The sequence below is a fragment of the Hibiscus syriacus genome, unplaced genomic scaffold, assembly GCF_006381635.1.
Source record: "Hibiscus syriacus cultivar Baekdansim isolate YM2019G1 unplaced genomic scaffold, ASM638163v2 tig00005712_pilon, whole genome shotgun sequence".
Lineage (NCBI taxonomy): Eukaryota > Viridiplantae > Streptophyta > Magnoliopsida > Malvales > Malvaceae > Hibiscus > Hibiscus syriacus.
Window position 1 is genome coordinate 520,887 of NW_024062065.1, and position 23,017 is coordinate 543,903.

At 34.6% G+C, this 23,017-nt stretch overlaps 3 protein-coding genes and 1 long non-coding RNA gene across 4 annotated transcripts; 2 read left to right on the forward strand and 2 right to left on the reverse strand.

Moving 5' to 3' along the window:
* The first annotated feature begins 250 nt into the window (after positions 1-250).
* Positions 251-2,244, forward strand: LOC120199890. The gene is made up of 2 exons (XM_039200869.1): positions 251-805; positions 862-2,244. The coding sequence occupies exons 1-2, from the start codon at positions 251-253 to the stop codon at positions 2,242-2,244; spliced, it is 1,938 nt and encodes a 645-aa protein (XP_039056800.1).
* Positions 2,245-7,878: 5,634 nt separating this feature from the next.
* LOC120199898 (WEB family protein At3g51220-like) lies at positions 7,879-8,973 on the reverse strand. Its single transcript, XM_039200874.1, has one exon. The coding sequence runs from the start codon at positions 8,786-8,788 to the stop codon at positions 8,087-8,089; it is 702 nt and encodes a 233-aa protein (XP_039056805.1). The 5' UTR covers positions 8,789-8,973; the 3' UTR covers positions 7,879-8,086.
* A 2,238-nt stretch (positions 8,974-11,211) lies between these two features.
* On the forward strand, positions 11,212-13,622 carry LOC120199899. The gene is made up of 3 exons (XR_005523496.1): positions 11,212-11,309; positions 11,395-11,813; positions 12,049-13,622. It is a non-coding gene; the product is annotated as an uncharacterized LOC120199899 (long non-coding RNA).
* Positions 13,623-13,984: 362 nt separating this feature from the next.
* On the reverse strand, positions 13,985-20,077 carry LOC120199932 (putative DNA (cytosine-5)-methyltransferase CMT1). The gene is made up of 21 exons (XM_039200901.1): positions 19,759-20,077; positions 19,612-19,652; positions 18,948-19,041; positions 18,758-18,865; positions 18,525-18,647; positions 18,341-18,440; positions 17,968-18,170; positions 17,790-17,855; positions 17,434-17,709; positions 17,184-17,242; positions 17,035-17,101; positions 16,605-16,934; positions 16,454-16,522; positions 16,113-16,199; positions 15,943-16,030; positions 15,288-15,409; positions 15,105-15,209; positions 14,982-15,025; positions 14,829-14,898; positions 14,400-14,503; positions 13,985-14,236 (listed from the first exon to the last, which is right to left on the reverse strand). Exons 1-21 carry the CDS (start codon positions 19,972-19,974, stop codon positions 14,059-14,061), a joined length of 2,550 nt encoding a protein of 849 aa, XP_039056832.1. The 5' UTR covers positions 19,975-20,077; the 3' UTR covers positions 13,985-14,058.
* Positions 20,078-23,017: the final 2,940 nt, after the last annotated feature.

A 23,017-nucleotide genomic window follows, 5' to 3' on the forward strand; every position in this document is an offset into this window, starting at 1 on the left:
ACAAAAACATATCCAAACAAGTCGAGTGGGCCCTTCTCGCTGGGAAGAATAAGTGCGGGTTTTTTCTTCAAGTTCTTCGAACGCACTCGCGCGATCTCCTGTGTTAAGCGAATGATGGCAAAAACATCAAGCAACACCCTTGGCTTTGGTGATCTGAGAATTTAAAAGTAACGATAACAAGAGAAGATGGCAGATCAAACTGAAATTCTATCAACGATATGAAATATTTATGGGTAATCAAACTTAGACGATGTTGGGTTGGGAGGCACAAATCCAGATTCAAGAACTCTCGGACTTAATATCCTTAGGGGAGAAGGTTTGCTCCGCCGTTAACAAGGCCAAGTCCTTCAAAGGAGAATGCAGCGAGGTAGTGAAGATGGTGAATCAATTGTCTCAAATGATGAAGACTCTTCTTTGCTGCATCCGTTCAGCTCGAGCTCCACTTTACTTGCACCCACTTCGTTGCATACTGGCCAAGGTCAAGCGTCACTTTGAGCTCGCTCTCGCCGTCGTTCACAAATGCAAGCGGCGGAACTTGTTCTGGCGGCTCTTCGGCAGTGGAACCCAATTCAGGGAGCTCCGCAATCGTTTATATGCTTCTATTGAGGATATGAAATGGTTGCTTTCCATATACGTCGGAGGCCGCCGTGAATCGCCGTGCAAGGAGTCGCCGAGGTATCGGGTTTGGTCTTGCATTGCCGCCGTCAAAATGGAGCGTGAATTAGAAGATCGAATAAAGGCGGTGGATTCTCTGGCGTTTCTTGCTCGAGAAAAGACGAGTATAAGAACATTATTTATGAAGAAGGTGGTGTACCTCCTTTACAAAAGCTTTTGAAAGAACACATTTGTTTCGATGCTCAGATCAAGGTTGCCAACACACTTTGCCTTCTAGCTAACGAGAAGGGAAAGGAAGCTGTAATCATGAAGGAAATGGTCTCAACGATCTTAAACCGGTTATCGAGAACATCTCAGATTTGGGATCGAATCGAAGCAGCCGATTTGGTAGCCAGCATTGCAGAACATTATCCGGAAATGAAGGAATATCATTTAATCAGGGAGAACGTAATATGGAGACTGGTTTCATTGCTGTCATCTGCTAATGATCGTACGCCGAGTTCACTTAAGCTGCAGCTGAAACTCGGTTGTTCCAGGGCTTTGCTGATCCTTGTTCGAGAGAGCGTTCGGAATTGTTGGACGTTCGCCGAGACGAAAGGTATGCTGTGCTTGGCTAAGTTGTTGGGAACGGAAAAGAATGAATTGCAGTACAATTGCCTAATGATTATAAGGGAAATCACGGCCATTGCTGAATCAGATGATGATTTCAGACATTCCACTTTCAAGAGCTCTTCTCCGGCTTCGAATGTGATTGTTGATGAGCTATTGAGGGTAATCGAAGAATACGACATCACTAAACTGAGAATCCCGGCGATCGAATCCGTCGGTTCATTGGCGAGGTCTTTTTCAGTGAAAGAGAGCAGAGTAATTAGTCCGTTGGTGGTACTACTAGGCGATACAGATCGAGAAATTGCGATCAAAGCTTCCATCGCCTTGCAGAAGTTTGTTACCTCAACCAATCACCTTTGTTGCGAGCATTCGAAGTCGATAATCGAATTCAACGGCGTACCATTGTTAATGAAGCTAATACTTGATGACGGAGATAAAGAGTTACAGTCGCACGGATTAACTCTCCTTTGCCGCATTGCCATTGCCATAGGCAACGACGGCGAAAGCGATGTTCTGATCAATGCCGGAGCATTAAACGCTCTTCGGACGACCGGTCGGGCAGTTGCCGATGAAGATTCCGAATTAAAGGCATTGGTTTCCGAAGCAATATCGAAACTACAATCCAACAACACAGAGAAACACGAAGAATCGGATAATTCACCAGGAATTAAACAATGTATTGCAGAACAGAGTAAAGCGTTTTTCGAATTTATGCGACGTCAATCGAAGATATTGTTACAGGGTCTTATATACTTGCCGGAGATTGTGAATCTCCTGCAAAGATCATGTAAGAAGGGTATTTCAAGAGCAAAACGATCATTGAAGAAGAGGAGAATTCGGAGGCTTAAGAAATCAAAACGCGTGGAACTGAGTCCAACTCGAAGGCTGGTGATGGATTCATGGATGGAGGAGATTGAGGGGAAACTTACGGTGACGAAGAAAATTTTTAAATCGATGGAGAAGAAAGAGATCCGAAGAAGATTTGGATTTATCATACATAAAATCAGAAACGATTTCTAGTGAGTTATTTCAAATCCCCACGAGTTTGGATATTTTATGTTTAGGCCCAGAATTTAACAAGGGTTGGAGATGGGCCGAACAGGTTATATGGCCCGCTAACCTCCTTGTAAATCCGTACATGAATAAGAAAGCTGTAAAATGAAACTGCAAATATAAAGCCGTAAAATAGGAAATATCTCAAATTACAATAAATATTTACAATTAAGAACATAATTAGAAATTTTTTTATAATAACTGAAACAAAACTAACAACTTAATATCACAAAAGGGTCATACAAGGAAAGATTAAAAATCTAACAAAAAAACTCGAACAAAGATAGATACAAACAAATCTGATACAAACAAAAGGAGATCAAACCATCGAAAAATCGCAAATCAGACTTGAGCGACGTGAAAAGCTATCCACGAATGCAAATCGGGTATTCAAATCAACCCTTAGAAAAAAGATAAATGAAAAACGACCAAACAACAAAAAAATGTCAAAAAAATGTCAAAAAGAATAAGAAAACGTGTCATAAAGACAAATGAAAACGTGTCATACAAGCATACTTATTGAAAATAAAAAAACAAAAGACAATAGAGATACAATATAAAAAAAGGACAATAAAAAATATCGACGACCGGTAACCAACACTAAAATTGGTGCCATCGATCAACAAAGACGAAAAGAAAATTTATTTAGTTACGAGTGATGGTGGTGGTGAAATTTAATGCTTATCATATAAATCGGTACATGGAGTTATTAATTTTCATTAAAATGCGTATATGACCATTCTTTTATCTCAAATTAGTGTACCAATTTTTTAAATTTCTTAAATTGGTAATTAATTTTTAATGTGATATTTCAATAACTAATCAGATTATGACATGTATTATTTAATGGTCTCAACATTCAAATCACACCGGTAACCCAATTGGTTGTTGAAGTAATATGCCGTCATAGGGGCCAATTTGAGAATTTGGAAAAACTCAAGAACCACTTTGAAAAATTTACAAACTTCAAGTACCAATTCGTAGAGTAAACAAAATCCAAAATGGAGTCACCCGGTTCGGTTAATCAGGCATCAGTCATCACCCAAATTTTCAAACCTCTAGAACTAGTTTGAATCTTTGGCCTTCGAAAAGATGCGGAGTAACCCAATTGGTTGTTGAAGTAATATATTTTAATTTTTTAAAATTTTATAAGTTTAAGTCAACTTTTAAAATTTTATAAATTTAAATTTTATTTTTGTAACATTAAATATTACGTCCGTTCCTATTCATCATTAACATAAAGTCGGCTAGTCAACTTCAATTACATATACTAAAACATTACTTTATACAATGCTTAATCTGAATAATTATTTATTAATATGCATTAATAATTTCGGCCCCCCAGTGTGAAATGTAAATCACCAAAACTCCCATGCATCGATTGACCGAGAACGTGATCGGTTGTGTAAAATGATTTGCTGCAGCTATCTCGGTCATGAACCACCGTGTTACCACCCGCAGTCGAACCGAGACCGAAATGCTCGAGCACAGCAGCCGTCTTTTGTTCACCACCGCCGACATCATTAGTGTCACCGGTAACAATGGCACCGAACTGCTTTTGTTCTCTCTTCGCTTGAACATTTTTGCACCTACTTGCTGCTCTCTTCAATTCGACCTTGTAATGCAACGAACTCAACTTATCTTCCTCCTTGTGAAATGTGGTCGCCGGCGTTCAAGCCGTTTCCGAGAACAAAGCGCCTCCAAATTACCTATTTGGTCATCAACTAATTATTGAGTTTCTGTTTTGTTTTTTTCCCAAATTATACTCAACGTTATGTTTTGATTTTACTTTGGTCGTCCACCGTTAAATAATTAATGGTGATGTTGATGTGATATTATCTTATGGTAATACATCAATATTATCGATAATTTTTAAAATATGAATTACTAAAATGTAGCATTATATATGATTTTGATGAAAATAAAAATTAAATGATCAAAACAAAAATATATTATCGATAATTGTTGATGTGATAGTTTGGACCCCTTATTGTGAGCCTATGTAACTAGGCCTCCATTATAATTCAAAAAAGAAAAAAGAATGTCGACTACATGACTTAGGTTACATAGTTTTTATGTTTGCCAACTTAATGGATGGACTCATATGGTTTGCCTAGGATTTGAAACCATTACTGCTGATTTTAGCTCAAGTTTCTTAATCACACTTTTTCCCTAGCCCTATAACACCTTGGCACTTAGAAACTTGTTTATATGTCATTGTTTCTTTATTTTCGGTACTAAATTATTTTAGTGTAAATTACGTGTTTAATATCTAAACTAGCAAATTTGATATGTTTTAATATCTGATTAATTTTTCAAAATCATACCTAGCATTTAGTTTTTATTTTATTTTAGTACTGCGCCATGAAAAAGTTAACGAACTGGCTTGTCGATCGTCGTGTCTACAGTTTTAAGCCATGCATCTGTCGGTCGAAGAACCCCAAACTTTTCAGCCAGTAACTTTCGACCCCTTGAACTTGATTTCTACCTCCGTTTCGTCGGAAAATGCCTCAATCTCCCTAGATCATCGATGGGCTCTTCGACTTTTTCATCTTCCGATCTTCTTTGTCGACTGTCCGATGAGCCTGTAACTGAACTATGTTGATCAACTCGTTATTATCTCGTGGTCTACCGTTTGGATTGGTTGTCCATACACTGGAGTTATACCACGTCAACCCGTCTGTTAAGCTTTTAACAAGTACTAAAATGAAACAAAAACTAAACGTTAGGTATCATTTTGAAAAAGTTAAAAGTTCATGTAGTAAAATTGATCAAAACTAATAGTTTAAGTACTAAACGCGTAGTTTGCCCATCATTTTATTATTACTCAGCTAGACGAACAGGCAAGGGGTCATCAAAGACTTCAAACAAATCTTCAAGTACAGGGCTTAATTTCATGTATAGTTCCTCGAGGTTCATCTCACATCTTGTTGCTTCCATTGATTTAGATTCTAGACAAAATTTCGGCTAATTCTATATTTTCTCCCAACTAATTCATAGTTAAAATATCAAGCAAAAGCTGCTCTCTTTATAAGGTAGTGATGGGAAGGAAGCATGAATCTTAAGAGGTTATATGGTTGTAATGAAATTACCTTCTCTATGTTTTCTTCAGCGAATTACAAATTTGGTCATTTGACTGTTAAATAGTTAACGACATTAAAATCAGCAGTTATATAAACACAAAATGGTGTCATTTTGGTATTTTTTTAAAAACAATGTAGGTTTTAACGGCGTTAATTATTTAACAACGAAGTGACCAAAATAGGAGAGAGAATAAAGTTCAGTGAACAAAAAAATCAATGAATTAAAATCATTTGAGGAAATTGAAATTTTTTAAAGTTCAATGATCAAAATAGGAGAGATAGTAAAGTTCAATGATAAAATTTGTAATTTACTCATAAATAAATTAGTTAGAAATGAACTTTGAAAGTTGAGGACGAGGACAAGATTTATTATTATTTTGAATAATCAAAAATTGTTTGTATTTTGAATAGATATAAAGATTTATTATTATTTTAAAATATATATATATATTAAGATTATATTTTCATTTATTAATTAAAATAGAGAAAATAACCTCAGTGACAAAAAATATCTTATAATATACGATTTTAACCAACTTTTTTTGGATTTGCCAAAATGACCAACTAAATCGTAATGCGATCGATAATTCGCAACGCGATCTCCGGTATCGCAAATCAGTTTCCAAATTCGCAACGCGATTCTGACTATCGCATTGTGATTTTCCAAATTCGCGTTGCGATTTTCCGAATTCGCAATGCGATAGTCCAAAATCGCATTGCGATAGCACTGTTCACCGTTGCGATAGCACTGTTCACCGTTGTGATAGCACTGTTCACCGTTACGGTAGCACTGTTCACCGTTACGGTAGCACTGTTCACATTGCGAATTTACGATATTACTGTTGTTTTCTGTCCAGAATGATGCAAAAAAGCTTCAAACTTTGGATTTTTTTGTTTGAATTCTCTTTAATGGTGTATGGATTTATTTAAGTTTAATTTTGTTTAAGAATGGATTTTTTTGTTGCGATAGTACTGTTCACAAGATCTGGATCCAAGTGCATTTTCTTTTTCTAATATTATTCTAATAGGTCTAGTTCTTAATTAACAGATGCTGATGCATTTAAGACTCATTTAATCTTTTTTTTTCACACAGTAAATTTTTTTCCAGTATGTCAGTGAAACATCTCTAGAACCAAAACTGATGCATTATTTTAGAGAGACAGTGATAGCTCATCAATCAATACCAGGCAAATACTAAACCATGGAATGTTTTAGCTTCAAACCCAACAGCAAATTGGTCAATGGAAAATTCATATGGCCAACCATGTGTTGGTCTCCCTGTACAGTTTTCAGCTTCATTATAAACAATGCTCACTATCATCATAATCATCACAAACAAAACATTACTCGATAATTAAAAATCTTTAAGATAGAATGATAAACAATGCTCATAGATAACAATCAACTTCATTCACGATTTGATCCTTCAACTATATTTATTTTCAGGTAAACTACCTTCAAGATCATTATTAATTAGTTTTCTTCTTATTTTGATCACTATCTCAATGGTAAACAGTGCTATCGCAACGGTAAATAGTGTTATCGCAACGATGAACAGTGCTATCGCAACGGTGAACAGTGCTATCACAATGCGATTTTGGACTATCGCATTGCGAATTTGGAAAATCGCAATGCGATAGTCAGAATCGCGTTGCAAATCTGGAAACTGATTTGCGATACCGGAGATCGCATTGCGAATTATCGATCGCATTGCGATTTAGTTGGTCATTTTGGCAAATCCAAAAAAATTGGTTAAAATCGTATATTATAAGATATTTTTGATCACTGAAGTTATTTTCTCAATTAAATATTGTGATAACTTATTATTTTAGCTTAATTCTAATTTTATAGATCATACAATAAAATTTTTTTTAAGTTTTGTACCTATAACAGGTACACTTTCGCTTAATTGACGTCCAAATCTGCTATTTTTTAAAAAATAAATTATATTTTTATTCATTAAAAAATAATGTAAAGTACATCAAAAGTAATATAACCTAAATGAAATTTTTGAAGGGAAAAATAAAAATAAAAAATCTTTCCTTGAATACATGTTTCATTTTATGTAAAAATCTAACAACTATCAATAATTTATAAGTTTATAGTCGAACTTAGACATAATTTGATGTAGACATAGAGATTGAGATAATTAATCTGACAGATTATTCTACGAATAATTCTAAATACATCAACAAATTGTCATAAAATAAGATCTAACTATAAAATGCAGTTAATACTTTTAACTTTTAGAGCCACTTTTCTTTTATTATTCCGTACATGATATTTAAAAAAATATTTTCTCTCAAAAATAAAATAAAAAATATATATTTTTGTTTGAAATTAAAAAACAATGTCAGAGTTTCGAATATTGATATTTACGAATGAAGTAAATTAGGTTGGAGGGTCGTCCTTCTGCAGTACCCGATTTAGATTAGTGATCATATATAAGTTATTAATTAAAAAAAATGAAACTTTGAACCGTCGCCGTCGACGTTTAGACAAAGGCAGGGCAGAATCGTGATGAATTTATTTAAGTATACATTTCACAAATGCAAGACACCCTCGGAATATATTACACATGCACTGCTAAAACAAAACAAAGCCATGCTTTCGCTCCATATAAACGATGATAAAACATGATATAGAAACAGAAGAGCAAAATAAAACACTTTGAGATCAATCGAGATTTAAAGAAAATAATAATTATAATCATTAAAAATTCAGCATCATGAGGCATAAAGAGGATTGTGAAGAGTTGTAGGCGACCCTTTCTTCTTGAAAATCCAATCACCAACCAGAGGAACAATGGGCTTCTTCTTCATCAACTTCCTCTCTCTTTTCCCCGCAAAATACCCTTCTTTTTCACCTATACTCAGTATCTGAGACAGCGTCGGGTTGTTCTCAATTCGCTTCATCAACTCCTTTCTTCTCTCTTCCTCCCTCGCTATATCTTCTCCCTTCCCCATCTCCAAACTCGCCGTCCTCCGCATCGGCGTCGGCGTCGTCTCCGCCGCCTTCTTAGCCGCAGCAGCCTCGGCTATGGCCAACTTCGACATGTTCTTGTGGAGTTCAGCGTTCAATAAAGCCAACGCAACCTCCGTTTCGGATTCTCTTTCCTTGAGCAGCTTCAGCTCCACCTTTGTTTCCTCGAGCTCGGTCTCCAGCTTCTTTAAGGTGTCGAGAACCTCTCGTTGATCATCTTGTTTACGGCTCATTGGAGTACTACCGGGTGAAAACCAGGCGATCTCTTGGCTTGGAGGGCGACTGTAAGTGTAAGGCTTCGGAGTGTATATCTCTCCGACGAGAAACCGCTCGCCGAAGACGGCGACGGCTTCTTTGACGGTGCGAAAAGGGCGGGAAGTGTCGACGTTGGAACGGTAGTCTTTTGGTGGCTTCGTAGCCGCCGGAACTGGGACTTGGGTTTCCATGGAAAAAAGGTAGAGATCAAATGAGAAGAATTGTATGTGTTTTCGCCTGTAGATTATGGAGAAGGAGAGGATGTATTTGATAATGAGTCTGAGATTTCTTTGCTTTTACTGCAAATGATTGGAGAGAGAGAGAGATTGTTGTTTGAAAGTTAAGCCTCGGAGGCAGGGGAAGTGGACTGCTTAACTACTGGGTCAATGAATGAATGGGTATAATTCTGATTTTAGTTTCCATAATTTTATCTTTTAATTTTTATAATATTTTTAGTACGTATTGTCACGGACCGCTCTTTTGGATCCGAGACTTCGGCACAAACATCCGGAAAGAGGGTTCTGTGCGTGTAAATTTGGGTTTATAACAGGCCAAGCTTAATTGACCCGGTTCTTGGAAATGCTTATGAGTCCGTGAAAGGGATCAAGTCTGAGAGCATTCGAGAGAAACGATGAGGGCTTTACAATATTCGATGGGGGCACATTTGTCAAGGGTCGTGGATTCGGACGGAAACATGTGCACAGATTTGGCCTGCCCAGAACCATCAGACTTGGCCTACTCCTTGAAAGATTCCAGAAGTTTCCATAATGGATAGAATTATCTCTTGATTTAGGAATTTAATTAAGGAGATGATGTTGGATTTGAATTTGGAAAAATTTTGTTAGATTTCAATTCAATCCAAGTCATCGATGTACTTTGATCTATACCATTGGTTTTTGAGAGTCTCAACTATAAATAGAGAGTTGATTCACTCATTTGTAATCATCCATCATAAATATTCCTCTCAGAGTAATACAACTCAGACATTTATTCTTGAAATTATCTTGTTTCCTTTGTTGCCTTTGTTTCTAACATTCTAACCTTGATGGCTTTGTTACTTAAGCTATTTAGCTTGTTCTTTTTGTGCTTAAGCCTTTGTGGCTTGTGTTGCCGATCGTGAAAGCTAAGATAGCCTCGAGAGTATTACTTGCTCGCAGTTCTTTCATGGTTCCCAAAGTGGCTAAGCCTTTGTGACTTGGAAAGGTTCGATAGTGCTTGCGTAACTTAGACTTATTCTTGGTAGCTTGGATTAGCCTTATTGTTGTTAGCTTTCGCATCGTTGTTCTAACCCTAAAAGGTTAGTTTATCGCTTGGTGAGCCAGAGTCTCACCAGGACGTGGTAAAGGCTGACTTATGAACTATTTCGACTTTGAAATTGCCTAAGTGGCGCACAAATCAACTAGCATGAGTCTAGTCCCGTGACAATATGAATTAATAATATCTTCAAAATATTAATAATTTATATTTTTTTAATTCATAAAAAACAAAAATTAATCACTATTTCTATAAAAATATCAAAGGGTGTTACGATAAATTAAGTAGATATAGGTAATTATACCAATAAATGTAAAAGTAATAATTCTTCAATTTTAACATGATAGAGGGACTAAAAGCATTATTAAACCTTATAATGGCATTACGTGCGGAATATCAGGGAGACATAATTATAGGGCTTTCCCAATCAAACAGCTGCTTAATTTTAGGTGCTTGTAACTTTTCTAATAATTACTGGGTAATCATTGTTTTGAGTCACATCTGGAACAGGACAACACTACACGAAACTCGGAATTTAATACAAAAGTGAGATTCATTGTTGTCTGTTTCAGAACAACTAGATTGATTTAAGTACCCTACAAGTGTTTAATAATTCATTACGATATCAAAAAATATATTTAAACAAATAAATACATATAAAAAAATTGTATTCGAGTATTTCTTGATGTAAAATTATTAATGATAATGTCAACATTAATGTTTTTCGTCGTATTTTTCTCAATACATGACATATTATTTAGAAATAAAAGAATAATTTTATCTAGAAATTAGAAATATATAAAAATCAAAAGAAATAATTTAGAAATGTGATCTTACCAAGAATTTTAAGAATAATCTTTAATATGATTCAATCACTACAATTGATGATAAACAATTATGACTTTGCACTTGTGAGATATATGAGAAATTAAAAAGTGTGTGAAAATTTTCATATGAATTGTGAATGGAAGAGAATAGCAGGCTATTATACTTAAATGGACTTACATGGATTTAAGGAGGACTTGCATAGATTTAAGGAGAACTTACATGGACTTTCTGTTAGAACCAAGGGCAGTGAGGATGAGAATTCTCTAAGCACGTGCCAACCATCACAAGCAGATTGGATTCGACAATATATGGAGCAACAGGAGGAGGTAAGGGAACAGAGTGCAGTGCTACTGATGTTGTATTCTGTTGCTGTCTCTGCTGTTTTGGTTTAGGGTTTACAAGCAGATTTGTTACTATGACGGTCTAATTTCATTCTTTATGAAGTCTTTCTCTCACTATCTCTCTACATATATTAATAGGTTTCTGGGCCAAGGCCGTATGATGTTATTGCAAAAGAATACCATGCAGCACGATTGGACGCGACAAAGGCCAAGGAAAATAGGGATAAAAAGGGCCAGGAAAAGGCAGGCAGTGTAATCCGCAAACCCAAGCAAGAGTTATCTGCCTTAGGTGATTTGTGGTTCTTTTTATTGTTTATGTTAAAGGATTTGTCTCTTGATTTATTTGTAATGAGTTGTTTAATTTTACTGATCAGGATTATCAGATGATATCTTAGCATCAGAATTTTTGCATGAACGAGCATCTGGTTGTGTGTCTGAGTCCACAGCCACTAGTTCCATGCCTGAAGAGCAGTCTGAGATAACATCTTTTGGGCATGAAGAAGACAATTCTGCAGCCTCTGTTATAACTTTAGGTGACACTACAGGCACTGTAAATGAGACAGAGACCTCTAAAGAGTCTTCTACCGAATCTGTTCCTTCTTTATTGCCTGATCAAGAAAAAGGTGACTCCGAAAATATGTCAGAAGATGTGGAGATCGGTGATTTCTTCTTAGAACATTCTCCAATTAATGATGCTGTTGATTCTGAAGTACTAAAATTGCAGAAGAACGAAAAGATGAAAGAACTATACAATGAGAAAAATTTGTAGAAATTGGATGGAATCTGGAAGAAGGTAATGCCCAAAATTCAATGATCTTGTGAGGTTAATATTACTGATGATTGGTGATAAGGTATTAAGCATGTATCTCCTTTAACTTGACATCTATGACTGTGAACAATGAACACGCAGGACAATGATTTTAAAACTGAGTGCCTTATCAATCTCCTTAACTTTAAATGTTTGACTTTGGCCTTGTTCTATCCGAATTCATTCTCACTTATGCAGGATATGATCTAAATAATGACAGGGAGAACCAAAAAGGATTCCCAAGGCTGTTCTTCATCAATTATGTCAAAGATCAGGGTGGGAGGCGCCAAAATTTGATAAAATACCTGCCAAAGGTAAAAGTTTTGCTTATTCTGTTAGTGTGTTACGTAAAGCTAGCGGGAGGGGCAAGAGCAGAAAAGCAGGGGGGCTAATCACCCTTCAGCTTCCTAATGAGCAAGAAGTTTTTGTATCTGCTGAGGTACTTGTTTGTCCTTATGCTTCATGATATACTGTGATTGAACAATATACACTACAACAACCTAAAAAAACATGAGTGAGAAAGGCAAAGGCGTAGAGAGAGAAAAGTTGAAAGGCCAATTCTTCTCCGGTGAGGAATGGACAGCTTTGGTCGATAATCTGAGAAGAGAATTTCACGAGGGGCGCTAAGGGAACTGTTCCTTTTTCAGGGACCTTTCAGGGTCCTGTAGTGAGAGTCTTCATCCCAAGAGAAACGAAGAATCCTAGATACAAATCATCCACTTTTGCCTTTGTGCAATTCGACAATGAGGCAGGTTTGAGGAAAGCTATCGAGAATGTGAATGGATCGCTCATTGATGGGAGGAAAGTTTCAGTAGGAGTTGCAAAATATCGAAATGAAAGATTAAGGATAGTGAGGACAAAACGAAGTATGAATGTTGCTTGGTTGGAGTTAGAAGAAAGATCTAAGTTAAAAGAGAAAGTTGAGTTGTCGAAGAGTATTAGGGATGACAGGTCCTACAAAGATGTTCTGCTGACAGACAGAACGCAGAGGAATGATTTGGAGTACAAGGAGAAAAGGAATGACAGTATAAACAAGGTTACAGGGATAAGGAATGTATGGGAGATGCATATCCCTTCTGAAAATTCAAGCTGGGTGAAAAAAGATCATTAACGGGGATTGTCAAACATTCTTTCGAGCTGGAGTTGGTGTAGAAGTCTCTGTCCAATGAGGGTTATGAAGTTCATATTGCAAGTTCTATGTCTGGAATTCTTGCATTGTTACTTTTAAAACGATCGAAGAGATGTTGGAGGCATGGTTGAAGAAGAAAGAGGAGTTATGGTTCTGGTTTGATCGGCTGACATCTTTGCTGAATGAAGACGGAGTTCCTATGGCTTACTACCAGGTAGAGCTTTATGGTGTCCCTCTTTTATGCTGGGATGATTCCTTTCTGGTAAGACTAACTGGGAGATGGTGGACTGCATTGAGGAATCGACTCGAAAAAGGAAGGACTGTCGAAGGAGAGCATTCTGATCAGGGTGGCAAGTCCGTTCGACGTTCCGGAGGTGATCAGTTTAGGGTCGTATTGCATGTCATTCAAGGTACGTACAAAACTGGGGTCGGTGTCGGATTTTTCGAGTTTTTTTCAAAGTCAATCGACGGAGAAAGTTTCCGATGAGAGAGTCATTGAGTAAGCTTCGTCGGAAGAGGATGTTGTCAGTCGAAAGTCAGTTGATGTTGTCAGTGCTGGAAAGTCAATTGAGAGTAGAGGGCATAAGGTTGTCATGTGGATTGAGCAGGGGGTTCGGTCGTTTCAATAGAGTTTACATCGAGAAAAATTTGGCATCACAAGGAGCAGCACATGGCCTCAGTGTTATGTTCGAATATTTTCTTAGGTTAAATTATAGTTTTGGTCCTTCTATTATATACAAATTTAGAATTTAATCCATATACTAATTTTTCATATTATCATTCATTCATCCAGAGAGTTTTTTTTTTCTATAATTCATCCAAAGAGTAACAATAGTAAGCACTGATGTTAAAATGCTAAATGTGATATATAAATATTTTCACATAATTAATAAATAAAGTTTTGTAATGCTAATAATATTAAATTAATAAGATCCACATCAATAATCTTTTTAAATTGAACTCAAATCATATCTCTAATATCAGTTGTTAAAATTTAAATGATTAACTCGTACAAGTCATCGAGAAGAGGGTAAAAACACCCTGAAAGAAGCTGCTACATTTGCATTAACAAAACTGTTACTTGGTTTGTAAGTTTGTACTTCATTCAGAACCGTCATCGTCTCCTTGCATGTGTGAAGACCGTGCAAGGCAATCCGGGAACTTGAAAGGAAGAGTCATCAGTGGCTCGTCGTCGCATAAGTTCTGGCAAGCCAAACCTAAAGCGTATCCCAATGCGGTTGCTACCGGAAAAGCAACAGCGTTTCCGACCTGTATGTACCTGGTAAACAGCAAGAGAAAAGTGTGCTTTGTAATTGGACTACGCTATGATTCTTTACATGTCTTGAGTATCGCTAATAAAATCCACATCAATAAATTCATTTATGACTAAACAACATTTGACTTAAAATTGGATTGAAATTTTATGTACAGAGTCAACAAACCTCTCTTTAATAGTCCCAAAAAGTTTGTAGCAGTCCGGGAATCCTTGTAATCTTGCATTCTCACGGATTGTAAGCACCCTATCTTGGGAAGGATGGATGACCGTCTGCCAAAAAGGTTTGCTTTTTAAGTGAAAAATACAATATATTTAAATAACACAAATAAGATAATCGGGTAAGGTCAAATTTTTTACCCACCCAAAGATTAAACCCTTCCATTCACGCCATATCTAATCCGAGGTTCCTTATTTTTATTAGATAAAGTAATGACTTAATTGCAATGATCTTTTAGTTTAGATATTTTTTCATCTTAAACTCAGACACGACCAGTCACGCCCAAAAACCATCAGGTTCAGGGAAATGACCATCCCTACCCATAAACATCCTTAATCCTTGCAATCCAATACCTAAAAAGAGAAGGGGAAAAGGAACCTGTTTGTGAGGTTCAGCTCTTGTTACCACTGTGTTGACAATTTCGTCCATCCACAAACGACCGAATGGCCTAAATTCCAGTCATCATATAAAGTTGTGCAAAAACATTGTAGCAAAATCAAAATTTGTCAATAATAGTTAAGCCATGCTTACTTGGTTGATCTCCCTTTGACAAATTTCATGGCATAATCTGGCACCTGTAAACATTTAGCTTAAAAAACTTGAACGAAAACAATTTAATAAACAAGAGCTGACTGGTTGTAGACAACAAAATACCAATGGTTTTCCAGATTTGAGCAACACTCTGTCCATTGTTGTGTCCCACTCCACCTTCTTGTTTTCACCAACTAATACACCAGGTAAGTCCCTGAAATTTGCACCCTGGAAAAATAAAATATTAGCTATTGAGAAAGAGAAATATGTCGATCCAAGAATATCAATCAAGTGAACTGAACATACTTTCTTCTTTGGAATCTGGCAAACACGTTCCAAGTCATCAGCATTCAATTGCAAAGGTTGATGATCATAAAGCATTCCAGAAGATGGTACATGTCGAGAATCAACCGTTAAATATGTTACACCTGCACATTACAAAACGTAGTTGTAAAATATTATAAAGCACATAAAGACCAAGTTCATTTAAGTGATGATACATTTTTGGGTAAACTACGTATTTAGTCTCAAGATTCCATTTCGATCATTCAACTATTTATTTCAAAATCATATCTGACGTTATATTTTGGTTCCGTTTTAGACACCCATCATTAAAAAGTTAATGGTAATTTTGATGAGTCATCATAAGGTAATGTCTTGTCATCATTGAAAAATTAAAAAATTGTCACATCAGCAATTTAGTTAATTTTTTTATCAGCAGGTGACCAAAACAGTCACAAAAATAGTTGACTGACTAAATAAGTAGTTTATCCTTCATTTTTACATGTATAAGATCTAATCCAATAATCATGAGCCTTTGATTGCAAACACTGATTATCATACAGAATTTCAAGAATGATACATAGAAAATATAACTAAATTTATTACATACAAACAGAAAAGGTTGGTTTTAAGATATCCCAAAACACATGAACACAACAAGTAATGCAAGGAAACGTACCTTTCCTCGGCAATCTAATAAATTTTTGAAATTCTGTTCGAGCTTTTGTCTCATAGTTCCTCTGGTCTTGACTCTCATCATTATAAACCTATAACAATATAAGAAGCTAAACAACATATTCCAAAGTCTACTAAATTACACATTAAAAAAGTACAAAAACAGAAACATACTTGTGGAAGATCAGAAATTGCATCACCAAGAGTGAGAGCGGCTTTCAACTGAAAAGTATCCTTTTTGTCATATGCAACGTGTATTTCCTAGTATCAAAATAAATAGATTCAACGTAGAACCAAAAAAGTATCTAGTAACAATTAGGGTTGCAAATGAGACGAGACATATCGCAAGCAACTCAAGTTCAATTTAGTCAACTCGAATTCTTAACAAACCAAAGCGAACTACTTGATACCTAACTCAAAAAGCTCGCAAGCAACTCGAAAAAAAATAATATATTGAATTTTTTATTTTTTAAACAATAAAAAACATAACAATTTAAGTTTAGTAGCATACATACCTCAAACTCATTTGGAACAGCTCCTCTAGAAAAAACCTCATGAGTTGGCAATGGATATGGAGGCAATTTCTAAAGTGGAAAAGGGAAAAGGTAAAGTTTTAAACAATTATCTTATGATTTCATCATACTACACAACTTTAATTATACTTGCCTCTGAAGGATGTGAACCCCACAGAAAAACCCTCATTCTAAATTGTGGAACACCATAATTTCCAGCAGCCATCATCCCCATTCTAGCCTGATAATTCATGGAAACTAAACGGCCAACAGCATACCGTCCCAAAAAGCCCTTAGCGAACTTTAATATGTCCACGACATTTTCCATTAGTACATATCTCGGTTTCAAATGCTCTATAGTATCCATATATACAATTAACTGCTTATTTTTTTCATCTTCCAATGGTGCATTTGAGTTTCTAAAACGATTAAACCCACTAACGCCTTGACATGGAGGCCCTCCACATATAAAATAAACACTTCCCTGCAAGAACGAATGAAATAAAATAGAAAATGTTATCTTCCATATGCAGCACTAATTTAATAAGTTCATATAATCAAAAGAGAGAAAAAAAAAACCTTACAGGCAAAGGCAGTATGTTTGATTTGTGACCTTTTCTCACAAATTCTTCCAGCCTATCTTGACAATTACTGAAAATAAAAAGAGCATTAAGTAAATTACTATACAAGGTAAGAGAGTTCTCATGGATGTAAATGAGCTAAAATAGATTACCTCAAGCCCTCAACAGGCTCCCAAGTATCATAACTTTTATCATAACCCTTCCAACGTACCTATATATGAGATAAAAACTTGAATAACATTTGAATCCAAGAGATAAGTTTACTTGCAATTACTAGTTAGTGCATATAATTTTACCGAAATGCACCACTGATATGATAAAAAAAAGATAAAATATGGCAACAAACTACCATAACTGGTTGTAAATCTTCATTCTTGGAGGTTTGAATAATAATAATGATACCTTGAAATATATTCCTCGCTTTCTCATTTTATTAGGATCGCCAAAACAAATGTCCAACAATCTCTCAACCTCAAAATCTTCAGAATCCTCAGAGCCACTATCATCTTGTCCCTCCTTTTCTTCTTCTTCACATGCTTGGTCATCATCATCCACTTCCTCAACAACTTCACTAGAATCTTCCAATGATTTGTTTGGATCAAGCAAGGAGAACTGTTGGCATAACTTTTCCCACTCTTTCAGCAAACACAAAAAATCCTCTGCTGCCTCATTTCTCACCTAATAGTCATCATAGGAAATAATAGTCAATACTAAATAGCTGAAATGTATTAATAGTCATCTAACAATAAATGGTTTACCTTAGTTTCAGGATGGTTCCACTGCAAACTTTTACAAGCAAAAGAATTTATGTCAACAGCCCACCTCTACAGTACAAAAAATTAGGAAAACAATCTCAATCAACCAAAAATGAAAAAAAAAAAGTAATAAATAAACAAAAATTGTATTGTAAAAGTTATGGAACCATTATGAACTCACTGTGACAAGCTTTATGCCAGCTATGGAGGCCCCCATGCAAAGGCCAGTGGACATAGCCCCACAACCAGAATAAAGATCCAGCAAATATTTCTGCGACTTATCAAACTTCTGAGCTTCTGAGATAGTATTGTTTGAACCACATTCATTTGAATCACTTTCACTGGAAACTACTGAAGATGTACCACTATTATTTTTAGAAATCTCTGCAATTATAATATGAAAATGTTAATGAAACAAATAAATCAAATACATAGAAAAATGCAACAAAACCAATGAGAGAACTAAAAGATACACATTAATAGCTAACTTGTTAGCTTTTCCTTCACTGTAAATGGAAATAATCTCCAAAATCAGTAAAAGGATGACACATTACCAGTGAATATGTTTTTGAATGTTAAGTGCTGTAACGAGTACTTCATATTGCAATATAAACCCGATTCAGGGATTTTTCCCTCCTCAGCAGCTAAGTCAATCTGAGATAAGAAATTAAAAAAAAAGTTCAAGCTTGTATAAGAAAAACATAAGGAACAATGGCATGCTACATGTGTCAGCCTTACATCGGGTGCAACTTCAGCAATTTCTACTTTGGAAACAATGCAGTTCAAAGGATTGTCATCTTGGATATCAGAGAGAAACACACGTCTCTTATAGATCAAATGTGCATTTTCCTTGTTGATAACCTAAAATTTCCAAAATAAATTGAACAATGAGTGCTCTTAAGGAAAACCGGACAAACAAGATCAATATAATGCTTATCAAAACCACCAAGTTTCATATAAATAGTTCTCACGGTATCTTCAGCTCTATAAAACCATTGAGCTTTGAAGTACGGCTCCCCGTAAATTGTTTCAAAGAATTCAACAATTCTGGCAATATAATCAGGACTGCCATCCTCTGCCTACAGGCAAATGATCATTCAAAATTATCAATTTAATCAGAAAAGAGAATGTCATACATCATTTTAACACATAAAACCATACCTTAACATATGCATTATCTCCCAATTTGTAGAGACAACCATCAACCATAGCCTCTGTATGATGATTCCTTGCTTGTAGTACCTCATCCCCCTCGCTTATAATTGGGAAAGAAGAAAAAAACAAAACTCAACAACATTGATAAGCATCAACAGTACAAATATACAAAACTCTTACCCATTAATAAGCATTAGTAATCATCGAAACGTTGTACCCATTACTCAATATAAATAAGACTTAATTAAAAAAAATACATCAACCACTCAAAATATCAATAAAATTTAATTAAAAATCATATTTTGAGTGATCGGCGTGTTTTATTAAAGGATGAGACTGACTAAAAATACTTTAGACAACTAAAATGTAAAGGCTTAATACAAAAATAAGAGACTGAACTAAACTCAAAGTTGACTTTTGGTGACTAAAGAATTTTTTTATTAAAAATAAATGTCTAATGTTTTATAGATTACACTTTTAGGCGCCTAATTTTTTGTTAACAGCTTGTACCTAAAAGTTTGAGTGAGAAAACATTATGCACTTATTTTAAATCTTTAGGCAATTGAGTACGGTTTAGTAACTTATTTTTATATTAAGCCAAATATAAAATATGTATAATCGATAAATGAAGCAATGTGCTTCTTTATTGTTCACAAGTAAATGAACTTACTCATTTGAAGTCTCAGTTACAGCCTGCTTCTTAACCTTATTCTGTAAACAACAAATGAAAAACCGAGTATAAAGCCGAGTCCAAAGAAAATTAGAAGGAAAAAAATACAAAATGCAGGCTCTTTTTTGCCATATGTTGCTTGCTAACCTTTGACTGATATCTCTGCGGCCATCGTTCTCGGGCTTTATCAGCGGCAATGGGCGGACCGACGAGACAAAGGTCGGAATCGGCTACAACTTTTCGGGCTTTTTTCGATTTGGTAGGGTCCAACAAAGTAGTCACACCTTGGTCTCGGGTTTCGGGTTCCGAATCGACAGATTCATCGGACTTATTTTGACGCTTTCGTTCAGAACCCTTCCCCATTTCCGAAACAGTCCCCGATACTAGACAGAGAGAGACACAAAACAGAGAGAGGGGTGAAGGATTCTCTCTCTGTTTTACTGTTTGGATAGAGAGAAAATATGGAATATAGACGTTTGAAACTTGCGAGTTGCCAGTGTGGGAGCAATAAGTAGTGGGAGAACACTTTTTAAAAGGAAGTTTGTTTTTTTAGGGAAAGTTTGATTTTTTATTTTAACTTTTAGACTCGGGCGGGAACCGGCAAATTTTGGTTCCAACCCATTATTTTAGTCCTGATATTTTGGGAGATTTCGTTTTAAGGACACGACTTTTCTTTAGGAGGGTCACGGACCAACTGTCATTTGACACTTCGTACATCAGGGGAAAATTTAAGGATAAATAGCGGAATGGTCACTTATCTTTTATATTTGTACATTGTTACTCACAAATTCATAAAAGTTAAGTTTTAATTATTTGCGTTATTGTTTTATGAAGTCTTTTTCGATTGAGACGTTGAATATTGTTAGTTTGATAATAAAATATGTTAGTAAAAGGGTTTAATTTTTATTTTAACCCTAAAAATTAGATAATATATTCATTGTATGTCTTTTTATAAATCTAAAGTAATTCATGGACAAATTTTGAATCGTAAATTTGATTGAGTTTGTTCAACTAAACGATCTAAAAGTAAAACAATAACATCTTTTATTTAAGAGTGTGTTGTAATCTAATTTTTATATTAAAACGATCCTTAAATTTTTAAATATTTAAAGTATATCTTTAAACTATGACTATTTTTTAATTACTTACTTTGAGTTTTTTAAATATGTAGTAAATACAAGTTAGTATTATTTAGTGACTTTCAATCATTTTATAATGAACGTTCATATTCATACATAAATCATACTCGTACTCGAAATTTCAAGGATAATAACAAATATATTAATCACTTAATTCGTGCTACTTAATTTACGTTTGAATGATAAATTTTGAAGAGCAACGTTTTTTATATTTTTAAATTCCGATATTAAATTATTTATTCGAACGAAAATAATAAAAACTAATTACTTAAAGTAATGTATTTTGTATGGAACACGAGCCACAAAAGCAATAAGAAAAATAGATACAAGAACAAGGAGAGAAATTTGTATTATTAACTCAATATAATTTGTGCATAATATTTTATTTAAATTCTGTATTTACAGGTATAAATAATAGGTATCATATAGAATTTTAATCCTAATAAATATAAAATCCTAATAATAAAGTACATCAAAGTAGTAAACAACTTGATATCGTTTAAGTAAAATCTCATGTTCGAGTCTTTATACATGCAAAAAATCTCCGTTGGGAGGTCAATCCATAATAGTTAGGGCAAAGCCTTTGAACGAGTGGACAACAAAAAAATACATTAAAGTCATATATTTAATGTACATTATTCTAAGGTTTAAGTATACAAAATGTGTTAAATTTATGCCCGTTTTTCCAATATAGTATCTAACATTTATTTCGTTTTAGTTTAGTGTCTAAAATTTCATTCCGTTACTAAAAATAGGTTAAGTTTAACAATTAACCCATTAAAGATATCACTTGACATATTTTTAATATTAAAAATTATTTATAAAAATAAAAAAAATTAAAATGAAAAACTAAACCTAATAAGTCTTTCACTCTCTCTCCCATCTCCCTTTTTTGAAATTGAATTCAAGAACCCTAAAGTCGGTGTCGTCTTCAGCAGAGGTTTTGGTGCTTAGTTTTATAATTAAAAAAGAAAATAACTGTTCCAAAATACATATAACGAAACTTGTTTCAGTTCTTTGGCTCCATTAAAGAATGTTTTGAGGTTTTGTTCAGAAAAAAACGCATGCTTTTTTCTTGGTTTAGTTTTGGATTGATTCACTGAATCGGCATCGCAACTCATTGATGATTTGATAATGCGTTTTTAACTCATAGTTTAAGAGTTCTGTCCTTTGTTCAGATTACTGGTGTAACTTTGATTGCATTTTGGTAGAATGGATGGACTCAGAATCTGCCGATTCCTCCTCTCAACCTCAAACTAAAGCTTCTGATGTTGAAACCTCTGCTGAAGACGACACCGATGTTAAACGGCCGGCTACTACTAATGATACGGGAAGTCATTCAATGGCCAACAACGAGGAACCTACTGTCAAAGCTTATGATATTGAACCCCTAAAGGCTGGTGAACTGATTTAGGGTTATTGAATTCAATTTCAGGGAAAAGGTAGAGAAGAGAAAGAGAGGGAAACACTAAATCAGATTTTGTTTTTCATTTTAATTGTTTTCTTATTTTCAAAAATCATTTTTAATATTAGAAAATATGTTATGTGACGTTTTTAATGGGTTAACAGCTAAATTTAACGGTTCGTCACGACTTAACCCATTTTGAGTAACGGAATGAAACATTAGGCATCAAATTAAAACGAAATAAACGTTAGGCACAAAACTAAAAAAACGGGCATAGGTTGGACACATTTTGTAAAATTAACCCTTATTCTAATTATAATTGACATACACATAAATACATGCAAAAATATATTACTAAAAAAATATTACATATATCTTTAACACACATAATATGTTATATTATTTAAAATTTTACTGAAAATATTCACTAAGACAAAAACATGTGTAAAAAAAACAACACATACATATATTCCACCTTCATGAAAGCATCACATAAGAACTTTGAATCTTTACAATTCAATATTGAATATAATCTTCAAATTTTGAAATATATAATGTACAGTTGAAAAAATATTCTAAATTATTACTTTAATAGATTCATTGAATATTTATATTACTATTTTTTTAAGATCACGAGAGAGAAAACTTTAGGAAAATATGTTTTATATTTGATGTGTTATATTTTCAATTGAATGGAACATTTTACAATAATTTCGTACATGATAGTTGACATCTTATAATATATAAGCAGATCACATATATTATGAATGTGTTCAGTTAATAGTCTTAGCCAAACACATTTTCAACTTGTCTTGTGTAAGTATACATGAAATTTGTTAACAACATGGATAAATAAAGGGGA

Excerpts from the sequence above, each read along its gene's own strand:
- LOC120199890 (XM_039200869.1), top strand. The coding sequence starts at position 251 with ATGTTGGGTTGGGAGGCACAAATCCAGATTCAAGAACTCTCGGACTTA. Across the intron at positions 806-861 it reads GAACATTATTTATGAAGAAG|ATCAAGGTTGCCAACACACT; the intron begins GTGGTGTACCTC and ends TTCGATGCTCAG.
- LOC120199898 (XM_039200874.1), bottom strand. The coding sequence starts at position 8,788 with ATGGAAACCCAAGTCCCAGTTCCGGCGGCTACGAAGCCACCAAAAGAC.
- LOC120199932 (XM_039200901.1), bottom strand. The coding sequence starts at position 19,974 with ATGGGGAAGGGTTCTGAACGAAAGCGTCAAAATAAGTCCGATGAATCT. Across the intron at positions 18,866-18,947 it reads GAGATAATGCATATGTTAAG|GCAGAGGATGGCAGTCCTGA; the intron begins GTATGGTTTTAT and ends ATTTGCCTGTAG. Across the intron at positions 18,648-18,757 it reads TTTATAGAGCTGAAGATACC|GTTATCAACAAGGAAAATGC; the intron begins GTGAGAACTATT and ends TGGAAATTTTAG.